We start from the raw sequence: 22719 nt of genomic DNA on the forward strand, positions 1-22719 counted from the left end.
TAAAAGAAATGCCATCTACTACATACTAAAACTCTCGTTTGTTCGCTTGTTCCTGAACTACAGCCAAAATGGTACACAATAGTGCGACAATTTTAGGCCCAACTTACTCACTGTTGTCCTGTGGAAGAAGTTTAATTGAAGGCGGTGTTATATTTTTAAAGTTATTCACATTTTAAAGTTTAAACACCGCGCATTCGCAGTTGGGGCTCTGTTGACCTGGTACTCACATAAGAAGACCGCCGCTTCCGCGCGTGCGCAGAACAAACGCGTTCGCTCCTGCGCAGTTGGGGCTCGTTGAGCAGGGCTTGGCCGCCTGTCTCTTGGGGGGGGGAGGGGAGAGGGCAGTGGGGGATGGGGGGAAGGGAGGGAGGAGGAGGGAAGGGAGGGGACGAGGGTGCAGGGAGAGGGGGGATGGGGAGAGAGAGAGGGGGGAAGAGAGGGAGGGAGGGAGGGAGGGGAGGGGGAGGAAAGGGTGCTGCCCCAATACAGGAGTGGTTTGGGCCCAACTTAGTCTAGTGTGAATTAAAAAGAGGAGATGCATTGATCTTCACTGGAGGATACTGGTAATATGCCAGTGACAACTCTAAGTCAGGAATTGGAAGGCAGGGATAAATTTGGGAAAAATACAGTCCTCAAAGCAGTGGTCAAAGAGTAGGAGTCATCCAGCACAGAAAGGAGCTCTTGGGGCCAATGCGTAGATGGTGACATTTTTGCCCATTAGCGCTATTTCCACTTGCGTGCACTAGCTCTATATTCTTCTCTACCTAGTCAGTTATATAACTGCCTAAATCTGTCTTAAATATAGTGAGTGTGTCTGCTTCCAGCACATCCTCTTCCAGTGACTTCCCTTGCTCCATTTCTTTACCCTGAGCTCCGGTTCCTATTTTGCTTCCCACTCACTTGGCTGCAAGGAAAATGAGAACTGGAGCCGGGGTAAAGGAGGAAAGCAAGGGAACTGGGCCCTCAGTGGGTGAGATAAAACCCATCATTTTGCATACTTTCGTTACCTCATCTCCTCTTGATGTTGCATTCATATATACTTCTGTTGCTCCTGCATTGCAGTTAGAACAGTATCGCTCTGACCAGAAATCCCCACACATTAAATTTATCCGACACGGGACCATTTTTACATTCATACCAAGCCAATTAACCAACAAACCTTTGGAGTATGGGAGGAAAGCGAAGTCCTCGGAGAAAACCCACGCGGTCATGAGGAGAATGTCCGAACTCCGTGCAGGCAGCACCCGAAGTCTGGATAGAAGCCGGGTCTCGGTGCCATAAGCACTGTAACGCAGCAACTCTACCGCTGTGCCATCGTGCCTCCCACCTTTTATGCCCACTGTAATATCTAGGCTGGAGCTGGATATATTTCGAACATCTTACAGTTCATCATTCACTTCTGCCTAAAGGCAGTTACTGACACTTGCTCTTCAAAGAGAGCTAACTATATTTTATTCTCCTTTGCTGGTGTACATCAGGCAAAGAGATTACATGCTTTACTAAGACTGTGACCTTCTCAAGATGCAAGATGCTTTGAGGGTGCTACTTCTGAGAGACTGAGGGTTGATCTTGGATGACATCTCACTGAAAGTGGCAACAGCACAAGTGGATAAGGAGGTAAAGCAGGTTTATGACATGCTTGCATCCATCGGTCAGGGCATGGAGAACAAAAGTTCTCCAGGAAGTCGTGTTGCAGCTATGTAGTCATGTGGCAGCAATGCAGTTTTGGTCACCCCAATATAGGAAGAATGTGGAGGTTTTGGTGAGGGTGCAAAAGAGGTCCACCAGGATGTTGCCTGGATTGGTGTGCATGTGCATTAGTTATAGGGAATCAAGTGTATTAGCTCATGATGTGGCTTCCTTTACATCGGCTAAACCAAGCATAGACTAGGTGACCGTTTTGCCCAACACTTGTGGTCTATCTATCCAGGGTTGTTGGAGCTCCCGGTTGCTAACCATTTTAACTCCCCTTCCTTTACCAACCTTTCTCTCCTTGGCCTCTACTGCCAGAGTGAGTGCACAAGTAAACTGACAGAACAGCACTTCATACTCCACGTGGGCAGCCAACATCCTAACAGCAAGAACACCAAATTCTCAAATTTCAAGTGATAACTCCCACCCAATAACCCCAGTGCACACACCTTTCTCCCACCACCGGATTAACCTGTTCCTTTGCCCTCCATTGTGCACCCATTTCTCACCCCCTAGTATCCCATTTCCTTCTTACCCCCTCCCACTTCCAGCTTTATATTCCACACCTTTCATTTTCTGATACCCTTATGTCTGCTTTTCACTTCTAGTCGTTGTCAGCACCTTCCCTGTAGAATGGCATATCTGTCAATAACACCCTGCCTCACCTGTATTCACCAATCACTCGCCAGGCTTTGTCCCACCCCATCTCTCTTTTCCAGCTTTCTCCCTCCTACTCTGAAGAATGGCCCCAAGTCATCTGCCCATTCCCTCCACAGATGCTGCCTGACCCACCGAATTCTTCCAGCATTTAGTTTTATTTTTCAGCTCTCAGGAGAGGTTGGACAAATTTGAGCTGTTTTCTCAAAGTCAGAGGGGGGAATTGATTGAAGAACATAAAATTGTGGGGCATAATAGGATACTGAAACCAACACCACCCCCCCGCTCAGCTATTACTTGCCACGTTTCATCCCCACTTCCAGTCCTTGTCCTTCTTCTCACCCCCAACAATCAGTCTAAAGAAGGGTTTGGACTTAAAATGTTACCTACCAATGTTCTCCAGATGCTGCCTGACATGTTGAGTTACTCCAGCATATTATGTCCTTTTGTGCATTCACCAGCATCTGCACTTCCTTGTTTCTAGATAACCAGAGTCTTTATCCAAGGGTAGAAACTATCAAATAGTAGAGATCATGTTTTACGTGAGACGGAGAAAGTTTAAAAAGGGAGATTTGCAAGGGACTAATTTTTTAACCAAAGGCTGGTAGATTCCAGGAACCCGCTGTCGGGGAAGGTGGCAGAAGCAGATGTGAAAGTGATGTATAGAATGGTACGTGAACAGGCAGAGGATGGAGGGATACAGAGCATGTATGGGCAGTTGGAGGTTAGTTAGATTGACATTGCAGTTGGCACGGACCGAGTGGGCTGAAACACCTGTTCCTGCACTCTGCTGTTCAATGCGGAGCTCTGCTCAGGACGACCTGCTTCACCCAGCGTACAGAGAAGGCCATTCAGCTAATCGGTAAAATCAGACAAATTTACAGGCCAGCCTCTCCTGGCCATGCTATTATGCCTCACGCAAGCACCTTCCCACATGTTTCTTGATTTAGTCAATAGTCAATAGTCGTTTATTTGTCACATACACATAAATGTGTAGTGAAATGAAACATTACCCGCAGTTGAACAATAAGATTAATCAATAAAAATGCAATAACACATACAATCACAACTAACACCAAACAAAAAGAAACATCCATCACAGTGAGTCTCCTCCAGTCCCTCCTCACTGTGATGGAAGGCCAGAATGTCTTTTTCTCTTCCCTGCCGTCTTGTCCCGCGGTCAGGCTGTTGGAGTTGCCACGTCGGGGCGGTCGGGGCTCCCGATATTGAAGCCCCCGCTGGGTGGTGAAAAATCCCGCGGCCTATTTCAGGCCGCGCCGGACGGTGAAAGGTCCGCGGCGGGCCGACCCAAGCCCCGCGATTCGGGGCGGGCGAACACGCTGCCTCTGCCGCTGCCGGAGATTTGAACAGGTGTCAGTGGTTATGGGGAGAAGGCAGGAGAATGGGGTTTGGAGGGAGAGATATACCAGCCATGATTGAATGGCAGAGTAGACTTGATGGGCCGAATGGCCTAATTCTACTCCTATTCCATATGACCTACCTATCAGTGTGACCCTCTATTCACCTCCCATTCGAAGCAGCTCCAGCGCCTCTTCAAATGCAATCCCTCATTTCAGCTTCTGATAGTAGATGTCACATTCTCACTACTCATTGGGCAAGAAATTCCCTCGCAAAACTCTCCTGGATTTCTTGATGACCAGCTTGCATTTGTGGCCTCTCATTACATGGTCACAAACTCATTACAAATCTCATTACAAGCCCCAAAGGCAGCAGGCCGAGAGCGTGACAGGAGTGCGAGCTCACATTTAATGTCCTCAGTGAAAACTGACACAAGGACCCTCAGATGATGCACGTTGGTAATGTCGTGTTCTGCAAGAGAGGAAAGTTCCTCCACAATACAGCACAGTATTTGTTTTAATAAAAAAATGCATTTGTACACTCCAGCATTCAAAAGTGCATTTGACTGCAATCACAATAAATAATGCCATAATCATGTCAGCTGAAAATTATCAGTTAAAAAATATACCCAGCATTTAGAAATTGCCAAATCTAGTTTTCCTTTAAATTATGATCCCTTTAATTTAATATGATTCCATTAATTTACTGTGCTATAATTAATTCATCAGACATTTCAAAATCTAAAAATAATCTGTGCGGAAGATGTGAGACAGCAGATACTGGAATTAGGAACCAAAACAAAAACAGAAAGCTCGAAGAACTCAGCGGGTCTAGTAGAATCTGTGGAGGCAACTGGTGTGAAGTCACTGATTCAGGTCAAGATCCTGCATCAGGATTGAAAGGGAAGAGGAAAGATTGCCAGTACATAGCAGTCTGACGGAGGAATGGTACTCTGGCTGATTGGTGATGGTGCAGCAAATGAGGGTGGGTGGATGGGAGATGATGTGTAAATAGAACTAGATGGGGGGGGGGGGGAGGATGGGGATGTATTGCAAAGGACAAAAAGACCACGTTGGCTAAAATTGTCAGCTAAATTAGCAATACAGCATTGCAAACCCTTGGAAAACAAGTAGATGTTTGCAAAGATGTTCCCAAACAAGTCTGGGTTTGCTGAGCAATAGTTGGGCGGACCACATAAGCCTCCGACTGCAAGTAGTGCAGAAACAGTGTGGCACGGCCTGTTGGGACGGGCTAATGACTGGCCCACAGGAGGGGGTATGGCACAGTCTGAATGGATGAGAAACGCAATAAAGGACTGTGTCGGGCACCCTTCCAGAAGAGCTATCAAACTGTACAACTCCTCCCCCTTCTGTCGTGGGGTAGACTGACTCCCCTCCTCAATCTTTACACATCCCTCCTTCCTGGGATCAATAAAGTTTTATCATATCGTTTCGTAGGAGGAGAGAACCCTAGCCTTGGATCATGTCGCAAACGGTGCCTGGAGGTCAACAACAGGTTGCCACCTGGGGACACGCTTTGCCGTGTACGAGGATACGTGAGTCTATGTGCCTTGTTTGGAAGTGTAATAAAACACCTTGCTATTACAAATTCAGTTGCCCGAATCCAATGATTTATTGAACACTGCAGGGGACAGGTGAAAAAAAAGGATAAAAAAACTGGATGAATGGGTGAACATGTGTAGGAAGTGGAGGTTACCCGAAATTGCAAAGTTCAAATGTTCATACCATTGGGTTTTAAGCAGCAAGGGATATTTTTCTTCCGAGGACTGGCAGGATAGTGCGGGAGTGGAGAGAAGAGTTGAAACATCTTGCAAGCAATAGCTCAAAATGGCAGCGAGAGAGAGAGAAAACGAGGACAGACGCTCCACAAATTGGTCACAATAGACCACGCTTGGGTTCTCTGATGTAGAGAAAGCCACATCGCGAGCACCACATGTAGGAGACCGGATTGGAAGAGTTCCAGGTGAATACCCATCTCACTTGGAAGGGCTTATTAGGTCCCTGGATGTGGAGAGGGAGGACTAGAAGGGTCACATCTTACACCTCCTTATGGTTGGAAGGGAAAGTAAAAGGGAACATGGAAGTTGAAGGGAACATGGAGAGGAGAGGAGGGGAAAGATGAGCAGACCAGGGAGTTACAAAGAGTGGTCTCTGCAGAAAGCAGAAAGTGTGGGAGGAGAGAGGGAAAGAGGAGTGACTGGTGGTGGGATCATGTGACTTGCTTGGCTTAGACCATGGACAAGAATTTATTTCTTTCTTGCAGGACAGACATGTGAAAGAAACACATCCATCTGATTCTTTATAATAACAGTTTTGGGGTGCAGCTCGTGAGGCAGGTAGTGGGCCATTGTCATTTCCCATGCATCCACAAATGCCACATTGATGCCCGTGAACATTTTCCTCATCACGGTGTCATGCTGAGAGGAGAACCAGTCGCTGTTGTAGAGACTGACTTCCCCTGGAAGGGCCTGGGGGTTAGCAGTCCTCAGTACAACCACCGTATCCGAATTCCTGCCCTGCAGTTGCAAAATGGATCTCCGGATATTCTGCAATCTTCGGATATACACTTCAATGGGGAAGGTGCTGAAATGGGACCATAAGGTGATGCCTACAACGGTGTCTTTTCCTCCTTTAATTCCATCCAGCTCATTTGCAACGTAGCGCAGGTCCGGGCTTGATATGGTGGTGAATCGGATGGGTGGGCCATGAGGACAGTATTTCACAATGATGTTGTTTTCCACATCCACTGCAAGGTGAGGGCCAATCTTCTCCAAGTTGCCAAGGTCCAATTGCCTGAGACCTGAAAAAAACCAACAACAAAAAGTGACATTATTGGACTCAGTTGGTCATAACCTTGCTGACGATAGCAGACGTGAAACTGGGGAGGTTCAGTTCAGCAAAGCCCCAGCAGTCAGATAAATAGCAGCCAGCTAATTTAACGAAGAGTTAAAAGACAGAAATTGCACAGTGTAGCACAGCAGTAAGTACAGACTGCCAAAGTTCAGAAAGGGCAGACCACTTGTGGTCTATCCGTTCCTTTTCTTTATCCATCATTACCCTCTCCCCAGCTGACACAAGCGCCAGAAAAGGACCTTATCAGTATTTTCCGCAATGCAAAGTCATGTCATCAGTGCACGCATTAAGGAACTCAAGATGAAAATCAATAAATATTGTGTTTATGCTGTATCTCAAAATTTGCGGGTAGTTCAAAACTTTAGGAAATGATTTGCAAATTCTGTATTGATTTTCAATAACCAAACAGCACTGGGGTGGGGTGTCACCTGCACGCTGATAAGCACACATCCTGCCATTTGGCAATCCCAATACATCAGCATCCAACTCACTGGGTGCTCACCACCCTCCCTACCATTCAAAGCAATCAAAAATTACAAAAGGCTCATGTTCAGGTGGGCAACTGGGCTGAGGAATGGCTAATGGAATTTAATGCAGATAAGTGCAAAATGCTGTATTTTGGAAAGTCAAACCAGGGCAGGGCCTTCACAATTAATAGTAGGAGTCGATGGTGTTGTAATGCAGAGGGATCTAGGAGTACAAGTGCATAGTTCTCTGAAGGTGGTGTCACATGTACAAAAAAAAAGATTTTTGGCACAAGGAGTAATCTCACAGTAGTGTATAAAATAATGAGGAAAATAGATAGTGTGAATGCAGAAAATCTACCCAGGGTAGGGGAATCAAGAAGACATAGGTTTAAGGTGAGAAGGGCAAAATTTAACACAAACCTGAGAGGCAACATTTTCCACATAGTGGGTATATGGAACAAGTAGCCAGAGGAGGTAGTTGAGGCAGGTACTATAATGGCATTTAAAAGACACAGACAGGTGCATGGATAAGAAATAGAGGGATATGGGCCAAATGGGATCAGCTTAGACGTCTTAGGGCGGCTTGATCGGCATGGAAGAAGTAGGCTGAAGGGCCATTTTTCCAAGCTGTATGACTACAATAACACACTGGGGACTGGTTCTTGCACTGCCATAAAACTTACCAAGTTCACTGGAAGATTTATAATTCTACTGCACAACACCCAAAAAGTTTATGTTCAAGTATGGTTTAGTTTGGAGATACAGTGCAGAAACAGGCCTTACGGCCCACCGAGTCCGCGCCGACCAGAGATTCCCACACATTAACACTATCCTATACACACTAGAGAAAATTTATAATCATACCATGCCAATGAACCTACAAACCTGTATGTCTTTGGAGTGTGGGAGGAAACCGGCGAAAACCCACACAGGTTACTGGGAGAACGTAAAAACTCCGTACAGACAGCACCCATGGTCAGCATCAAAGCTGTGTTTCTGGCACTTTAAGGCAGCAACTCCACCGCTGGGCCACCATGTTCCCCCAGATGGTCATAGGAATGACAACCAATAGGTCGGTAAAACTGCTGCCACTAAATTCTCAACCATGCAGCGAGGCAAATTTTATTTTTGCTCAGAATATCTAACTCTTGGAAACCTCCTTCCATAAAAAATAGTGGAAACAGAGATTTAAGGGAATTTAAGGATTGATACATGATTAGCAAGGGGTTGAAAGGTTATCACAGGTAATCAGAAATTCAGAATTCAGGTGATAGATTAGCACTGATCTTAATGAAGGAGTAACTTGAACGGCCGAACAGCCAGGCCCTGCCCCCAATTCATCCATCTGCACATCCAAGACAGAATGCTTCATGAGAGATGCTTCTCTTCATGCTTCTCTTGAGAGATCTCACATCTACAATTTTCTATCTGATGTTCCCAGTTCAAATGTATACTTATATTAATTTTAAATCCCTAAAGCACTTTAAAAAGTCACCTACCTCTTTAACGGTGCATTCATTTCATATAAAAGGCAATACAGGTAGTTACAATAAAAAGACACAGAAAGGCTGTTAAATCTAACCTTGCACAAACGTCATCAAATATTCAAACCACTGACGTATAGTGGAGTCTCCAAATAAATAGACCTTTTTCCCACGAAGACAGTCTGTAATTTTTTCAGAAGTCTCAAAGCGACGAATATTGCAGGTAATTGGATTCCACAGGTCCTTGTAATAATAACCAGATGGTGAGAGCAATGGCATTCCCCGGACACATTCTTTGGAAACACCAACTGCAAAAAATAAAAATCTGATCATGCAAGAAATGAGAGACGTTATACTTTTACACAGGTTAGATATGAATGACGGGGAAACCATCAGCTCCAATGTTTGAAGAGCATACATTCTACTGCTTATAGCACCAACTACAAGTGGATTCCCCATAAAAGAGTTCACAAACAAACATCCAACCGTGCTTACGTAGTCTTGACACCATATTGAGCACCTATTTACTACCTGGTCGCTTTGTAGTAACAAAAGCAATTGTACAATATTCAGCAGCTCCTTGACTGTAATACAGACATCACCATTAACTTTCCCAAGTTCTCTTGTCTTCATGCCTTTCTTTGCAGTAAAAACAGGGGAGAAATATTCATTGAAGACCTTGTCCATCTCCACACATAGATGACCACGTTGGTTTCTGAGCCCTATTCTCTCTAGTTACCCTTTTCCCCCTAAAATTCGTTGTATTCTGGCGCAGCGGTATAGTTGCTGCCTTACAGCGAATGCAGCGCCGGAGACCAGGGTTCGATCCCGACTATGGGTGCTGTCTGTAAGGAGTTTGTACGTTTTCCCCGTGACTTGTGTGGGTTTTCTCCGAGATCTTTGGTGTCCTCCCACACTCCAAAGATGCACAGGTATGTAGATTAATTGGCCTAGTAAATGCAAAAAGAATTGTCGCTAGTGTGTGTAGAATAGTGTTAATACGCGCAGATCGCTGGCCAAAGGGCCTGTTTCTCTAAACTAAACTAATCTGCCAGGGGTACTGTGGAATTCAAACCAGCGCATCTTTGGAATGCTCAAGGAAAACACAACTACAAGGTAAAAGTGCAAACATCACACACATACACACTAGTGATCATTATCAAACCTGGACCAGAAGACCAAAGCTCTAATTGCTGTGCCATTGTGCTACCCTAAAGTTCAATTAAAAAAACAAATTTGAAAGGACATTTGACAGCTCTGATAAAAGTCAATAATTCACATCCTAACTTACCTGCATGAGGTGAAGGCTCTACTGTTATATAACCTAAGCTATTGGCTAATATGGGCTGCTTGATGTTGTATCCCCTGAAAGAGAAACATGTTGAACTTTTAACATCTGCCAGTACAATTAAAAACTTATCACAGATATTCCATCCATATTTTCTGAATCCAAAGTCCACTCCCTCAAAGTAACTTAATATCTATACAGATCAATATTATCCAAAGATAAGTTAAAAAGCATGCAAATGCCAGTTTCTATTATGGGGCTGATAGGGAGGAGTTTCACCAGGGAAACTGTGGATATTAACTGCTGGGCACCATTTGTTTTATTTCAGAAATCTTTGGTTATCAGTCACCCATGTCAACGGACAGCCACACTCACTGTTGGGTAGAAGAATGGGAAGCAGAATGTGGTGGAGGAAAGAGAAAGAATAATGGTCGGGGGAGTCAAGACACACAAAGAGTGGGGAGAGTAGGCCATGGGATCAGGGGAGTCCTAAAGTCTGGAGTCAAGTATTAAAGTGTAATAATTATAATGCGCCAGCAGGGAACCCACCCAGTTAGCCCTGGCACACAATGAGAATCAAAAGGAGTTAATTGTCATACGTTTAGATTTGGATTTATTAATCTCACATGTACTGAGGTACAGTGCAAAGCTTTGTTTTGCATGCTATCCAAACAGACCAGATATACCTTATATAAATACAATCGTCAAACTCATGTACAATAGAGAGAGTAAAGGGGGAGATACAGAGTGCAGAATATATCTTTCAGCATTGTAGCACATCAATTCCACAGATTAAGTTTAATGTTTTCAACGGGGTAGAGGTGAATTGGACAGTACCGTAGGTCATACCGATGGGCCCAGAAGCTGATAACAAAGGGAAAGAAGAAAATTCTTACTTGCAGTAGCATAGTAGGCTTGTAAACACAATACTCGAAGATAATATAAACAAATTCATAACTAGTGCAAAAAGAAGACAAAGTCCTTCGTGCAACCAAAGACAGTCCATATTTCATAGTTGAGGTTAGCGTTGTGTAGCATTGAAGAGTCTGATGAGTTGCTGGGAAGTGTTATACAACTTACAATAGGGTTACATTCCGAGAAACCCATTGGAAACTGAAAATATTGTAAGTTGAAATGCATTGAATACACGCGATCACGCGACCGGAAGCGAGCAGCAGCCCGCTGCTGTTTGCACCATCACAAAGTCGAAATATCATAAGTCGAAGCATCGTAAGGCAGGGAGCATCTGTAATGGCAGTGACTTTATGGATCTGGCCCTTTAATAGACAATAGACAATAGACAATAGGTGCAGGAGTAGGCCATTCAGCCCTTCGAGCCAGCACCGCCATTCAATGCGATCATGGCTGATCACTCTCAATCAGTACCCCGTTCCTGCCTTCTCCCCATACCCCCTCACTCCGCTATCCTTAAGAGCTCTATCTGAGAATCTATGCTATTAGCTGATATAGTCAATTAGAGATATTATATTTTGTTGTAGTAGAGATGGTTTCTTTTGTTGTTTTAGCTAATATAAAATGAATGCTTATTTTAGTGGAAAGCAGTAAGATGGATGCTTGTGGCAGAAATGTTATCCTTGGGAACAGAATGTGTTTGTCCCTTTACGAATGATAAGGAGTGTACAAAAGAGATGGGCTATTGTCCTCTCCCACTACTCTGTCTGACTGCGAGTGCTGTGTATTGAAACAGTAAAGCAAGGTCATGCAGCTACGAGATTGCTCGTCTATGGAGATAAGAAAGTTTCTTTCTTAGTAACAACTCCTTATTTGGGTGCGTGTGAAAGTAGGAAAAGTTTTGAATCCACTCTAGGTAAATTGATGCGTTTCTCTAAAAACTTATATTAATGGTTTGGTTTCTGAGCATGTGACCTGTATCAATGATTTTGTCTTCTCTGTAACCATGGGAATTGTATTAGATGTGTAATTGGTCCTTGTATTAGATGTGTAATTGGTCCTTGATTTCTTTTTGTCACACCTCTCTTTTTCTGTATAAAAAAGTAAACAATGGTGGAGAAGTTGTTGTTCTTCCCCTCCTGCCCTGAGTTGAGGTCTCTTCAGACACTAGTGTTGTGTCTGGAGATCTTCTCGGGAAGAACCCCATGGTGGAATAAATCTGATGTGCTAATCCAGTATCACGTGTGATTATTCAGACTGAAGGTAAAGAACTTGATTTAACATTTGGTGGCAGCGGTGGGATTTCAAAAGACAATTACCACGAGTTCGCGGCCAAGGAGCTGAGAAGTCTCGGAGGCAGAGAGTGGAATTGGGCCCCCGATGCAAGTGGTTTGTTTTACTGCATCGGTTTCCTCTGATCTGTCGTCTGATGACGAATTGGCCATTCGCTAACTCTTGTGTGATATCTTGACGAAATCAGGTCAGTCTGGTGAATACTGGAAGCGGCAGATATTTTGGGCAGTGATTGGTATCACTGGGAGTCGACTATAATTAAATGATATCGATATCAATACCACTGGGTCAGGTTTCAGTCCTGAGAGAGTGGGGCACAGGTCAGGTTTCAGTCCTGAAAGTGCGGACGTTGTTCAGGTTTCAGTCCTGAAAGCGTGGGTTACAGTCGCTGTAAGATTGGGTCCGATTGTGTGTATGAAAGTGTTGTGAGGTGTGTGAGCTTGTGTGAAGTGTTGTGGGGGGTATTAAGATTTGTGACGTTTGGAATGCGACTGTGTAATTTGTGTCATTTGCAACGCACTGTGTTGAATTATCAGTCAGCAAGATGGGTAATCGTTTGGATACTACAACTGAATCAAACAGTGCTTTGCAAATCTTATGTGAACAGTATCCTGACAAATCGGAGCAATTCAGACAATTGTCGGGGGAGTTAAACAAGAAATTAGGGGATGACTTTTGGCCATTAGAAGGAATAAAGGCTCTGGATGATGTTAAGAAGGTTCAGGAGATAATTTGGAAGAGTAATAGGGGTACTCTGGCAAAGGAACTTATTGCCCTGTGGAAACAGTATTGTCAAGAATTAAGGGAAGCTTCAGTGTTGGCAAGTTGGCAGGATAATGCTTTGAAATTGGGAATAGGAATTACTGAAGGGGGAGTGGCTAAATCAGCCGGAGTGTTAAAGAAGGAATGTGCTCATGAGAAACGTTTGAGACAGAAGTCTGGTAAGACCCTGATGGGGTCTGGGGATATGGATGTAAGGATTACGTAGTCCAATGGCTGGCTTTCCCCGAATGAAGGGAGACTGTTTGTTTCCTGATTTGGATGAGTGGAATCACAGAATTGCCTGAAGTCCCTAAATCCCCCATATGTTGTCAGGATGGCAAACTGGAGTTAGCAGCTTTGAGCATTCTGCTCAGCCAGCTGAACTAGTTGTCCTAATACAACAGAGCAGATTTCCGTTATGAAATGATCTGCCCACACAACAGGTCAAACACCGGTGGATGTAGGGAACCGTTTAGGAAGCTAGAGAGGCGTCCCGGGGACAGCGGGTGGTTGTGCCTAAAATGATGGGCCAGACTTAAAGCTCAAATAAAAGCAAGTCTCCCTTGGAAAGGAATGCCAACCATCCAAGACGTCATTAAATCACAGGAGGACGCTCCTGACCGAGATAAGGTACTGTGGAAACAGCTCGGGTGTACAGTTGATTGTGAATCTAAATTGTGGATCATCCCTGCTGGACAGGCTTGTATGTCAGATGATTTAGCAATGTGGGTTATTGAATATATACACTTTGCAACTCATTGTGGTGCTAAAGCAACCAGTGATATGCTCCAAGCCACATGCTGGCATTCACGGTTACAATCTCTGGCTCAAGGTATTAGCAATCGTTGCCTGATTTGTCAGCAACATAATCCTGGAAAGGGTGTACCTTGTGAGATGGGTAAAACACCATTGTCCGTGGGTCCCTTTGAGACCCTCCAGATGGACTACAGTGAGCTGGAGAGATGTCAGTGTTATAAATATGTATTAGTTATTGTAGATGAGTTTAGTAAATGGATTGAGGCTCACCTTATCACCTGACAAGGGATAGCAAAGCCTCTACTGTCGTGAAGTGTTAATGAGATTATTCCCAGGTATGGAATTCCAAGCCGATTAAGTTCAGACAACGGCTCTTATTTCATGGGTCAAATAAACAAGGAATTCTGTACCCAGATGGGCATCCAGTAATAGTTGCATTGTGCCTACAGACCTCAGACTGCCGGACTAGTTGAAAGGGTTAATCAGACCTTAAAAGTAAATTGGCCAACTACAGGGTGAAATGGGAATTACATGGGTCAAATTACTTCACGTAGCCCTGTTCCAGATACGTACTACCCCGGCTGGGGAAGCACGGCTGAGTCCTGCTGAAATTATATCCAACAACTGAGTAAGTGGCTGTGGTCTGACCGGGACCTTGAAGGGAGTAAAAGTGCACTATCAGATCCTTTGTGTCTGGACTCCTGAAAAAGGTTCCTGGGAACACAGTGGTCACATAGAAGCCAATAAGCCAGTAAGAAAGTTTTATGAATTGGAGACTTTAAATTGAGTAACCCGTCCCAGGGAGGATGGGGTCTGTAGAAATACTTTATAAATTGGTCAGTGTGTTAACCGAGTTTCCCTCCTGGAGGGGAAGGGGGGATATGTGTTTCTTAGACCCTGGAAAACGTACATATTACACACAGTTATCAGCTTGTAACCATGAGATTAGGAGTCGAATAGTTGGGGTGATTAGGATTTCGGGGGCTGGTCGGACAAGTTGATTAATATAGCATTGTATATGGGAATTTTAATTGTTTGTATTTTTGTAGGGTTGGCTATTCTGAAATGCGTATTGAGAAGAATGCAGATGGTGTTAGAGAGTATCGGTACTTCAAGAATGTTAGTGGTAAGACAAACTGAATTGTATGATAGATAGATAGATAGATAGATAGATAGATAGATAGATAGATAGATAGATAGATAGATAGATAGCTTTATTTGTCATCCAATATTGGACGAAATTCGGTCACCCACAGTCCAACAATAAAAGCATTAAATATGCATTCAAATTACACAACCCCAAAACCCCCAAAACACAGTCCAACAATAAAAGCATTAAATAGGCATTAAAATTACCCAACCCCAAAAACACACAAAAAAAGAAACATCCATCAAAGAAACATCCATCACAGTGAGTCTCCTCCAGTCCTCTCTCTCCTCACTGTGATGGAAGGCCACAATGTCTTTCCCTTCTCCCGCTGTCCTCTCCCGCAGTCAGGCTGTTGTGGTTGCAGGCCGCACCGGACGGTCCACATCGGGCCAAGCCCAAGGCGCGGCGCGTCGCAGCCGCTCCCGCAGCCTCCGAAAACGGCCGGCTCCGCCGATGATAAGTCCGATCCGGGGCGGGCGAACACGCTGCTGCTGAGGATGTTGATAGTGTGAAGGAAGAGTTTGAATGACTAGGAAGGTTATTAGATTAGGAGGAAAGAGTGAAGGGGAAGATGAAGTGGTTTTGAGGATGAGCAACATAATAGAATAGGTGTAATAGGATATGTGCCCTTTGGAGGGCTATACCAGAAGAATAATGCATGTGTGGAGTTTTGAAACTAAAAGAGTTAAGGCGATGCAGGCAAGAAGCAGTTCATGTAAGAGATATTGCAGCAGGGCGCAGTTTTTCTGGTGTCAGGGGTCATTGTTTAGAAGTGTTTAGAAGTGTTAATGATGGTCTAGTTTTGAAGGAAAATAACTGCAGATGCTGGTGCAAATCGAAGGTATTTATTCACAAAATGCTGGAGTAACTCAGCAGGTCAGGCAGGAAGGAATGGGTGATGTTTCGGGTCGAGACCCTTCTTCAGAGGGGATGGGAAGATAATAATGCATTACATTTATATAGCGCTTTTTTGCACTCTTTCCAGTTTAATGACACCCGTTCAAAAAAAAGGTGACCAGAACCGTACCTAAACTTTTACCACAGCTGTATCTGTGGGAAAACTGTATATGGCAATGTCTCATCTAAAAATCGCATGGGAAGTCTGTCCCAATTAATCTCATAATTTGAGCACCTCAGAAAAGCAGCCAACATAATCAAAGACGTCCCATTCCAGTCATTCCGCCTTCCCCCCGCTCCCATCGGGCAGAATATACAGAAGCTTGAAAGCACGCACCAGACTCAGGAACAGCCTCTTCCCCTCCATGACAGCCTTCCGTAAGGTCGGGTACTGTCTGATTCACCTCTACCCCATTGCAGCCATCGGCCTTTTTCTACGGAACTGATGCATAAGATCATGTGGTAGGAGTAGAATTAGGCCACTCGGCCCATCAAGTCTACTCCAGCATTCAATCATGGCTGATCTATCTCTCCTTCCTAACTTCATACTCCTGCCTTCTCCCCATATCCCCTGACACCCGTACTAATCAAGAATCTATCTATTTCTGCCTTAAATATATCTACTAACTTTGCCTCCACAGCCTTCTGTGGCAAAGATCTCCACAGATTCACCATCCTGGAATATAATGCCGAGAACTATATTCTGCATTGTGTATCTTGCGCTTTGTTTAACCTATTGTACTGAAGTTTGATGATTACATTTCCGTAGGGTATTATCTGATCTGCTGGGACAGCATGCAAAACAAAGATTATCTCCGAACCTCAGTGAGTGGCAATAATAAACACACCTAAACAGTAGTTCATTGCTTTGTAACTCCATTCTTCACTGGGAAAATGACTGAAATTATTCAAAGGAATAAGAACCAAAATCAATGTAGAGAGGGGTTTTAAATCTTTCCAGAGCACCATTCCTTCCCATTATGTAAACCTTAGTTTTCTGCTTTACTTAAATTTTGACCTTGTGGATCTCTCCTCTCCTCTCAATCTTGCTGCTGTTTTTAACTACACCTACAGGTTCTGGAATTCCTTCCCCAAACCGCGGCGGCACGGTGGCGCAGCGGTAGAGTTGCTGCCTTACAGCGAATGCAGCGCCGGAGACTCAGGTTCGATCCTGACTACGGGCGCCGTCTGTACGTTCTTCCCGTGACCTGCGTGGGTTTTCTCCGAAATCTTCGGTTTCCTCCCACACTCCAAAGACGTACAGGTATGTAGGTTAATTGACTGGGTAAATGTTTTTAAAAAATTGTCCCTAGTGTGTGTAGGATAGTGTTAATGTGCGGGGATCGCTGGGCGGCGCGGACTCGGTGGGCCGAAGGGCCTGTATCTCTAAATCTAAATCTAAAAAACCTTGACTCTCTTTGAGTCTGAAGAAGGGTCTCGAACTGAAACATCACCTATCTCTTTTCTCCAGAGATGCTGCCTGACCCGCTGAGTTACTCCAGCTTTTTGTGTCTATATTGACTCTCACATATACTGTAACATTTTTCTTAAAACACCCCTTTTGTTCATCTGCTCTATTATGTCCTTACAAGTCTTGGAGTCCAGTTTTGTAGATTAATACTTCTATAAAACCCAAAGGATTTTTTTTACTATGGCCGTTCTTTTAGGAAGGAGATGAGGAAAAAAAATTTTAGTCAGAGGGTGGTGAATCTGTGGAATTCTTTGCCACAGAAGACTGTGGAGGGCATCTGTGGATATTTTTAAGGCAGAGATAGATAGATTCTTGATTAGTACATGCGTCAGAGGTTATGGGGAGAAGACAGGAGAATGTGGTTAGGAGGGAGAGATAGATCAACCATGATTGAATGGCAGAGTAGACTTGATGGGCTTAATTCTACTATCTCTTATGACCTTATGTTAAACAGACTTTTAATACATGTTGCTGTAAAATACCACCATACTCCAGAAAATATTACATGGACTAGATATAGAAACAAAGAATTGCAAATGCTGGTTAATACACAAAAGGACACAACGTGCAGGAGTAACTCAGCAGAACCCAAAATGCCACTCTGGAGATCCATGTTCTCCAGAGATGCTGTTGAGTTACTCCTGCACTTTGTGTCCTTTTGAATATTACATGGTCCTCGTTTAACCATATCCCAGGGCTGATAGTTCAATTGCCATTGCTTGGTCATGTCAGAACTTTGCTCAGAATAGGAAAGAGACAAAATATGAATAAAAGTGGTTACAAACCTTCTGAATAAACCAATCTCATCTCCATTTAAAAGGCCTTTCACATATGCTCCTTTCGCGTGGTTGATACGAGAAGAGCAGGGAAGTTTCTCTGGTTTGTAACAGAACCAGGGTTCCCCAGTCCTGAGATCAGTAAAGTTGCAGAGTGGCTTTGTGGAAGACAAGTAAAGATTGCACACGGTGGTCTCCGAGATAGCCCCGATTCTGAAGGCACTTTTAAAGTTCACTCTATCTGGCCGCTCCTCCCGCAGTCTGTGAAGCACTTGGACCCCTTCACTGGGATGAACCAAGATAACAGACACGTGGACTTTCCCCGGCCAAAGTAAAACAAAGTTAATGTAGTAAAATCCATTTTGGTTATCTATGACTGTTCCCGCTGAGCCAGCCTTTAACCCTGGGGTGTGGATCCGTGCTTGGAGATAGTCGCCCCCATACTGTTTTGGATTTCCTTCAAAATCAAACATACGCAGCATCACTTGCAATCGATCGCCGACGTAGAAAGTCTTCCCGGAATCTAAAATAACAAAGTGAACACGCGATGGGTCACTGCTTTTCAGAAGGGGCACCTTGGGAATGGGAGGCCTTGGCCATTCAATCATATTCATCAGCATTGTTCCCTCCGATCTCTCCTCAGGGCTGAAACTGTGATTCAGATAGCCAAATTGTTCCAGTCTGTGTATCCAATCAGTCTTCTGACCAGCTAGCTGCATTGTGGAATAAACCTTTGGAGCCGGATATCTGATCCAGTGGGAGTCTGATCCAGAAATTAGATTTATATTGAACTGCAGAAAGAACAATTGTAATGAACAGATTTTTTGTACCCATCACATTCATATCCGCCCCCCCCCCCCCCCAACCAACAAAAAAAAAAGTACCCTTGTCTCATCAAAACACTTGCTGTGTTACTACCTCGGGACTAAAAGGAGAAATAAGCCCATAGAACACCTGCCCAATAACATCCAGTGAACTCAATGAGTTTGAGACAACCCCTCAAGACTGCCAGTCCTGCAAAGTCCCAACATCTATCTTATCATGCTTAAGTTAGTAAAGGAGAGATTGGTTTACCAGTCAGGGTTCCCATTCCTGAACACCATCCAAAGACTCCATTCATAGGATCATAGTAATTTAGAGTACAGCAAGGCCATTGCCCTGTCAAGCCCTTGCCAGCAACAACTTGGGTTAATCCCACTTCATCTCATGGGCATGGACACGCAGGTTGTGGCTCTTCAAGTACTCATGGAGCTACTCTTGAATGTGGCAAGTTTCACTCCTTTAGACCTTCATTATTCAGCAGGCAATAGTACTTTCTTAACTCCTCCCCAATTCTCGTAAGAGCTAGATAGAGCTCTTAAGGATAGCGGAGTCAGGGGGTATGGGGAGAAGGCAGGAACGGGGTACTGATTGAGAATGATCAGCCATGATCACATTGAATGGCGGTGCTGGCTCGAAGGGCCGAATGGCCTCTCCTGCACCTATTGTCTATTGTCTATTGTAACAATCAACCTAAAATGTTTACCTCCTGGTTACTGATATGTCCTTTTCATTTGCCCTGCCTAGATCACTCATAATTTTGAACATCTTAGTTAAAACCATCTCTTTTTCTCCCTGAAAGAAAACAATCACATTGCAAAACAGGCTCTCCTCAGTTCCTCAGCTTTGGCAATTTCCTCAGTAATTTGCCTGCCTCATCTGTACTGTTGCAACATCCTTCCTGTAATATGGTGATTACAACAGCACACTTCATTCTATTCTCACCACATGATGCCAGACTCGCTGACTTCCTCCAGCAGTCTGTGCTTCGCTCAAGATCCAGCATCTGCTGTTCTTTAAGTCTCCAGCATACCATTGTCTAGCTGTGGCCTACGAATGATTAACCATTCTCACATGTCCTCCCTGCGACTGTATTCTGATCCTTGTTCAATAATATCAGACAGCCCACGCGCCTTCTTCATACCTAATCTACCGACCCTATAGTGACATGAACTTACTCCAAAATTCCTCTGCTGTACACTTTAGCATTCTCACGTTGCCTTGTTTTCACACCCTAAACTTACACTTCTCCTGACTGAATATCACTTATTCTTTGCATCCCTCCTCACCAGTCCATTAATATCTTTCTGCAGCCAGAAAGTTCTTACTTTCAACATTTACAATTTTGTCTTTATGAACACTCTTTTTAATTGAGCTCAAATTATTTATACATAACAAAAAGCAAGATTCTAGAAATGATCTCTGCAGAATTCCACTGCAAACAGCTCTCCAGTCATCAAATTTTCAATTGACCACTGCCTTTTGCTTTAGGCCACCAAGTCAATTTTTAATTCAACGTTGCACCTTCCCTTGGATCCGACAGGCTCAATCAACATTTAGTCGTTGCCATAGAGTCATATAGCACGGAAACAGGCTGAGCACCAACTCGTCCATGTCAACCAAGATGCCCCATTTAAGCAAGTCCCATTTTACCACATTTAGCCCATCTCCCTCCAAATGTTTTCGTATCCATGTACTCTCCTCACGTAACCCTCTCAAGCACCTTGCTACAATATCGCAACAAATCTCTACCCTCAATACTCCTATTAATCTCCTCACAGAATTAAAATGGGAATACTTAACGTTGCTGGGTTTTATGAACTGGAGGCGTAGAATACCAAGGCACAGAAGTTGCTATCAAGTTTGTAAGGCATGGCGTCAGTCACAAATAGGGTGTTGTGTCCAGCTTGGCATACTGTATCCTTGAGGAAAAGGTGGAGTCTTTGGATAAGGGATGGAAGTGATTTACCAAAATATTTCCAATGATGTGGGACCCTCTTTGCACAATGGACTGGAGAAGCTGTGGTTGCTCTCCTTGAAGCAAGTGTGGCTGTGATGGGGATCTGACAACAGCATTTGGAATCCTAATGATATAGACAAGGAAGATGGAGGAATTGTTCACATTGGAAGAAGATTCAAGAAATAGGGGACATGGAATAAAGACGATTGGCACAAATAATCAAAAGAATGCATGAAAAAAAGATGTTTTTCCTTTTTCTTTAAATTTTTTTAAAAAGTGATGATGACGGTGTTGAAAGCAGAATCAATAAGGCACAAAAAAAAAGTGGTGGGTAAGAATCTGAAAAGAGAGAATGCGTATTTGAAGGGTTTGATGAGTGGGAGAGAGTACGTTTGTTGATTTCCAGCCAGTACAGATAATGGACTGAATGGCATTGTTCCATGTCCCTATTTTAGCTTGATTCTGTAAAGTTGGACACTGCATTGCGTACCAATCTATAAACGCACTGCACTTACTTGCCTGGGCTACTGCAACAACATCATCCAATCCCACCTCTATGACCAAGAACAAGGGCCATAGCGAATAACCATTCCTCACCAAGCAGCACATCCTGACTTGGAAATATCATCTTTGCCAGATCAAAATCCTGAAACTCTTGACCCAATATCATTTTGATTTTTTTTTTCACCAGAACGGATAGGACGTTTGGAGGGATATAGACCAAACGCTGGCAAGTTGGAAGAGTGGAGATGGGACATGTTGGCCAGTTGGGCCGAAGGGCCTGTTTCCACACTGCATCACTCTATGACTCTAATGACTGCAGTGGTCCATGGCAGAGACTCACTACCAACTTCCCTCAAGGGTAACAAGGGATGGGCAATAAATGTTGGCCTTACCCACAATGCCCAGATCACAAAACAAAAACATTAAATTTAAAGAATGGGGGGGGGGGGGGGGGGGGGAGGAAACCACGCCAAGGTTTTACAAAATTCTTTTTTTTAAACAGACCATTTATTTGTTGCAATTTAAAATACCAAATAAAAGCTGACAATTATCAATAGAGCATTCTACTTATGTAGAGGGAAGCAGAGTTGGTGATTCAGACTATCGGAAAAAGTTTATTCATTTTGCGCACCTTCACATTTGGAAAGCTTATATACAGCATAAACACTGTCACCAGCATAAGGAGTGTGAAGATAGGACGCTGTAGGGAGACGGCAAGAGACATTTGTCTTGCAGCTTGATCCATACTTGAAGGTTGCTATGCTCCAATGCATAATCAATCCACGTATCCTTTTCTCGGTAAATCTGCAATTGCAAAATAACAAGTACTCTTAGGAATAGCAAATCATGGGAATCTAGTAGCGTCCAATTCAATCCCAAGGATCATTCTATTTGTAAAAGATTCGGAGAAACAGTATTAATGCCAGGTTCCATCTCAAAACCAGTAAGGGTGGGGACATGGGGATAGGACAAGTCATTCAGGACTAGTAGGTTTCAATTCAGCAGTAGAAAAATATTAAGTCTGATTAAAGTGCAAGAGAAACCATTAACAAGGACAAGTCATACGTGACTAAACCTGATAAAATTCATTGCAAAAATAATAGAGCTGAGATTATAGAGAAAGCAGCTGAAGTTAATATGAATTCTTTATTAAAGCATTGCAAACAATAGTACACCATTGATCAACACCGTCAATTCGATTGATCTTTTGGAGTCACGCCACACGCAAGGAAGCAGGTTGTGGCTGTTGATTTTGCGAGGAGAGGAGAGTTGGAACTAAAAGTAAAACATTTCTCCCCGCCCCCAACCACCACCCTGTATAAATGAGGTCAGCAGCATCCCTTGGAGAATAGATGGAGTTGAGGGGTGTTTTTTGTTTTGCTGGAGGGTGGGGTGAGATTTTGTGGTATAACTTAAAGATGTAAAGACCCGTTATCCAATTAATAACCATATTTGAATGGCACCGGAAGTGTGGAATTGAAACAAATGGACCCAGGGTTCAGGAATGAGGAGAGAGCTGCTACATACAGAGTTCAACAAGCTGAACAGAAAAGGAAAACAGTTATTACCGTTGTGAGGAAGAATGATAGCTACCATACA

At 43.8% G+C, this 22719-nt stretch overlaps 1 protein-coding gene across 2 annotated transcripts in view; it reads right to left on the reverse strand.

Moving 5' to 3' along the window:
• Positions 1-3318: 3318 nt before the first annotated feature.
• Positions 3319-22719, reverse strand: part of LOC144598918 (NXPE family member 3-like) — a 61007-nt gene continuing 41606 nt past the window's right edge. For both annotated transcript variants that reach the window (XM_078409499.1, XM_078409498.1), the window contains exons 2-6: positions 21752-21924; positions 17847-18628; positions 9824-9897; positions 8631-8840; positions 3319-6528 (exon numbers count right to left, since the gene is read on the reverse strand). In XM_078409499.1, coding sequence (XP_078265625.1) covers positions 5975-6528; positions 8631-8840; positions 9824-9897; positions 17847-18628; positions 21752-21865 — 1734 coding nt within the window. In that variant the 5' untranslated portion in view covers positions 21866-21924 and the 3' untranslated portion in view covers positions 3319-5974. The remainder of the gene's footprint in view (positions 6529-8630; positions 8841-9823; positions 9898-17846; positions 18629-21751; positions 21925-22719) is intronic.

The sequence above is a fragment of the Rhinoraja longicauda genome, chromosome 12 (genome assembly GCF_053455715.1).
Source record: "Rhinoraja longicauda isolate Sanriku21f chromosome 12, sRhiLon1.1, whole genome shotgun sequence".
Lineage (NCBI taxonomy): Eukaryota > Metazoa > Chordata > Chondrichthyes > Rajiformes > Arhynchobatidae > Rhinoraja > Rhinoraja longicauda.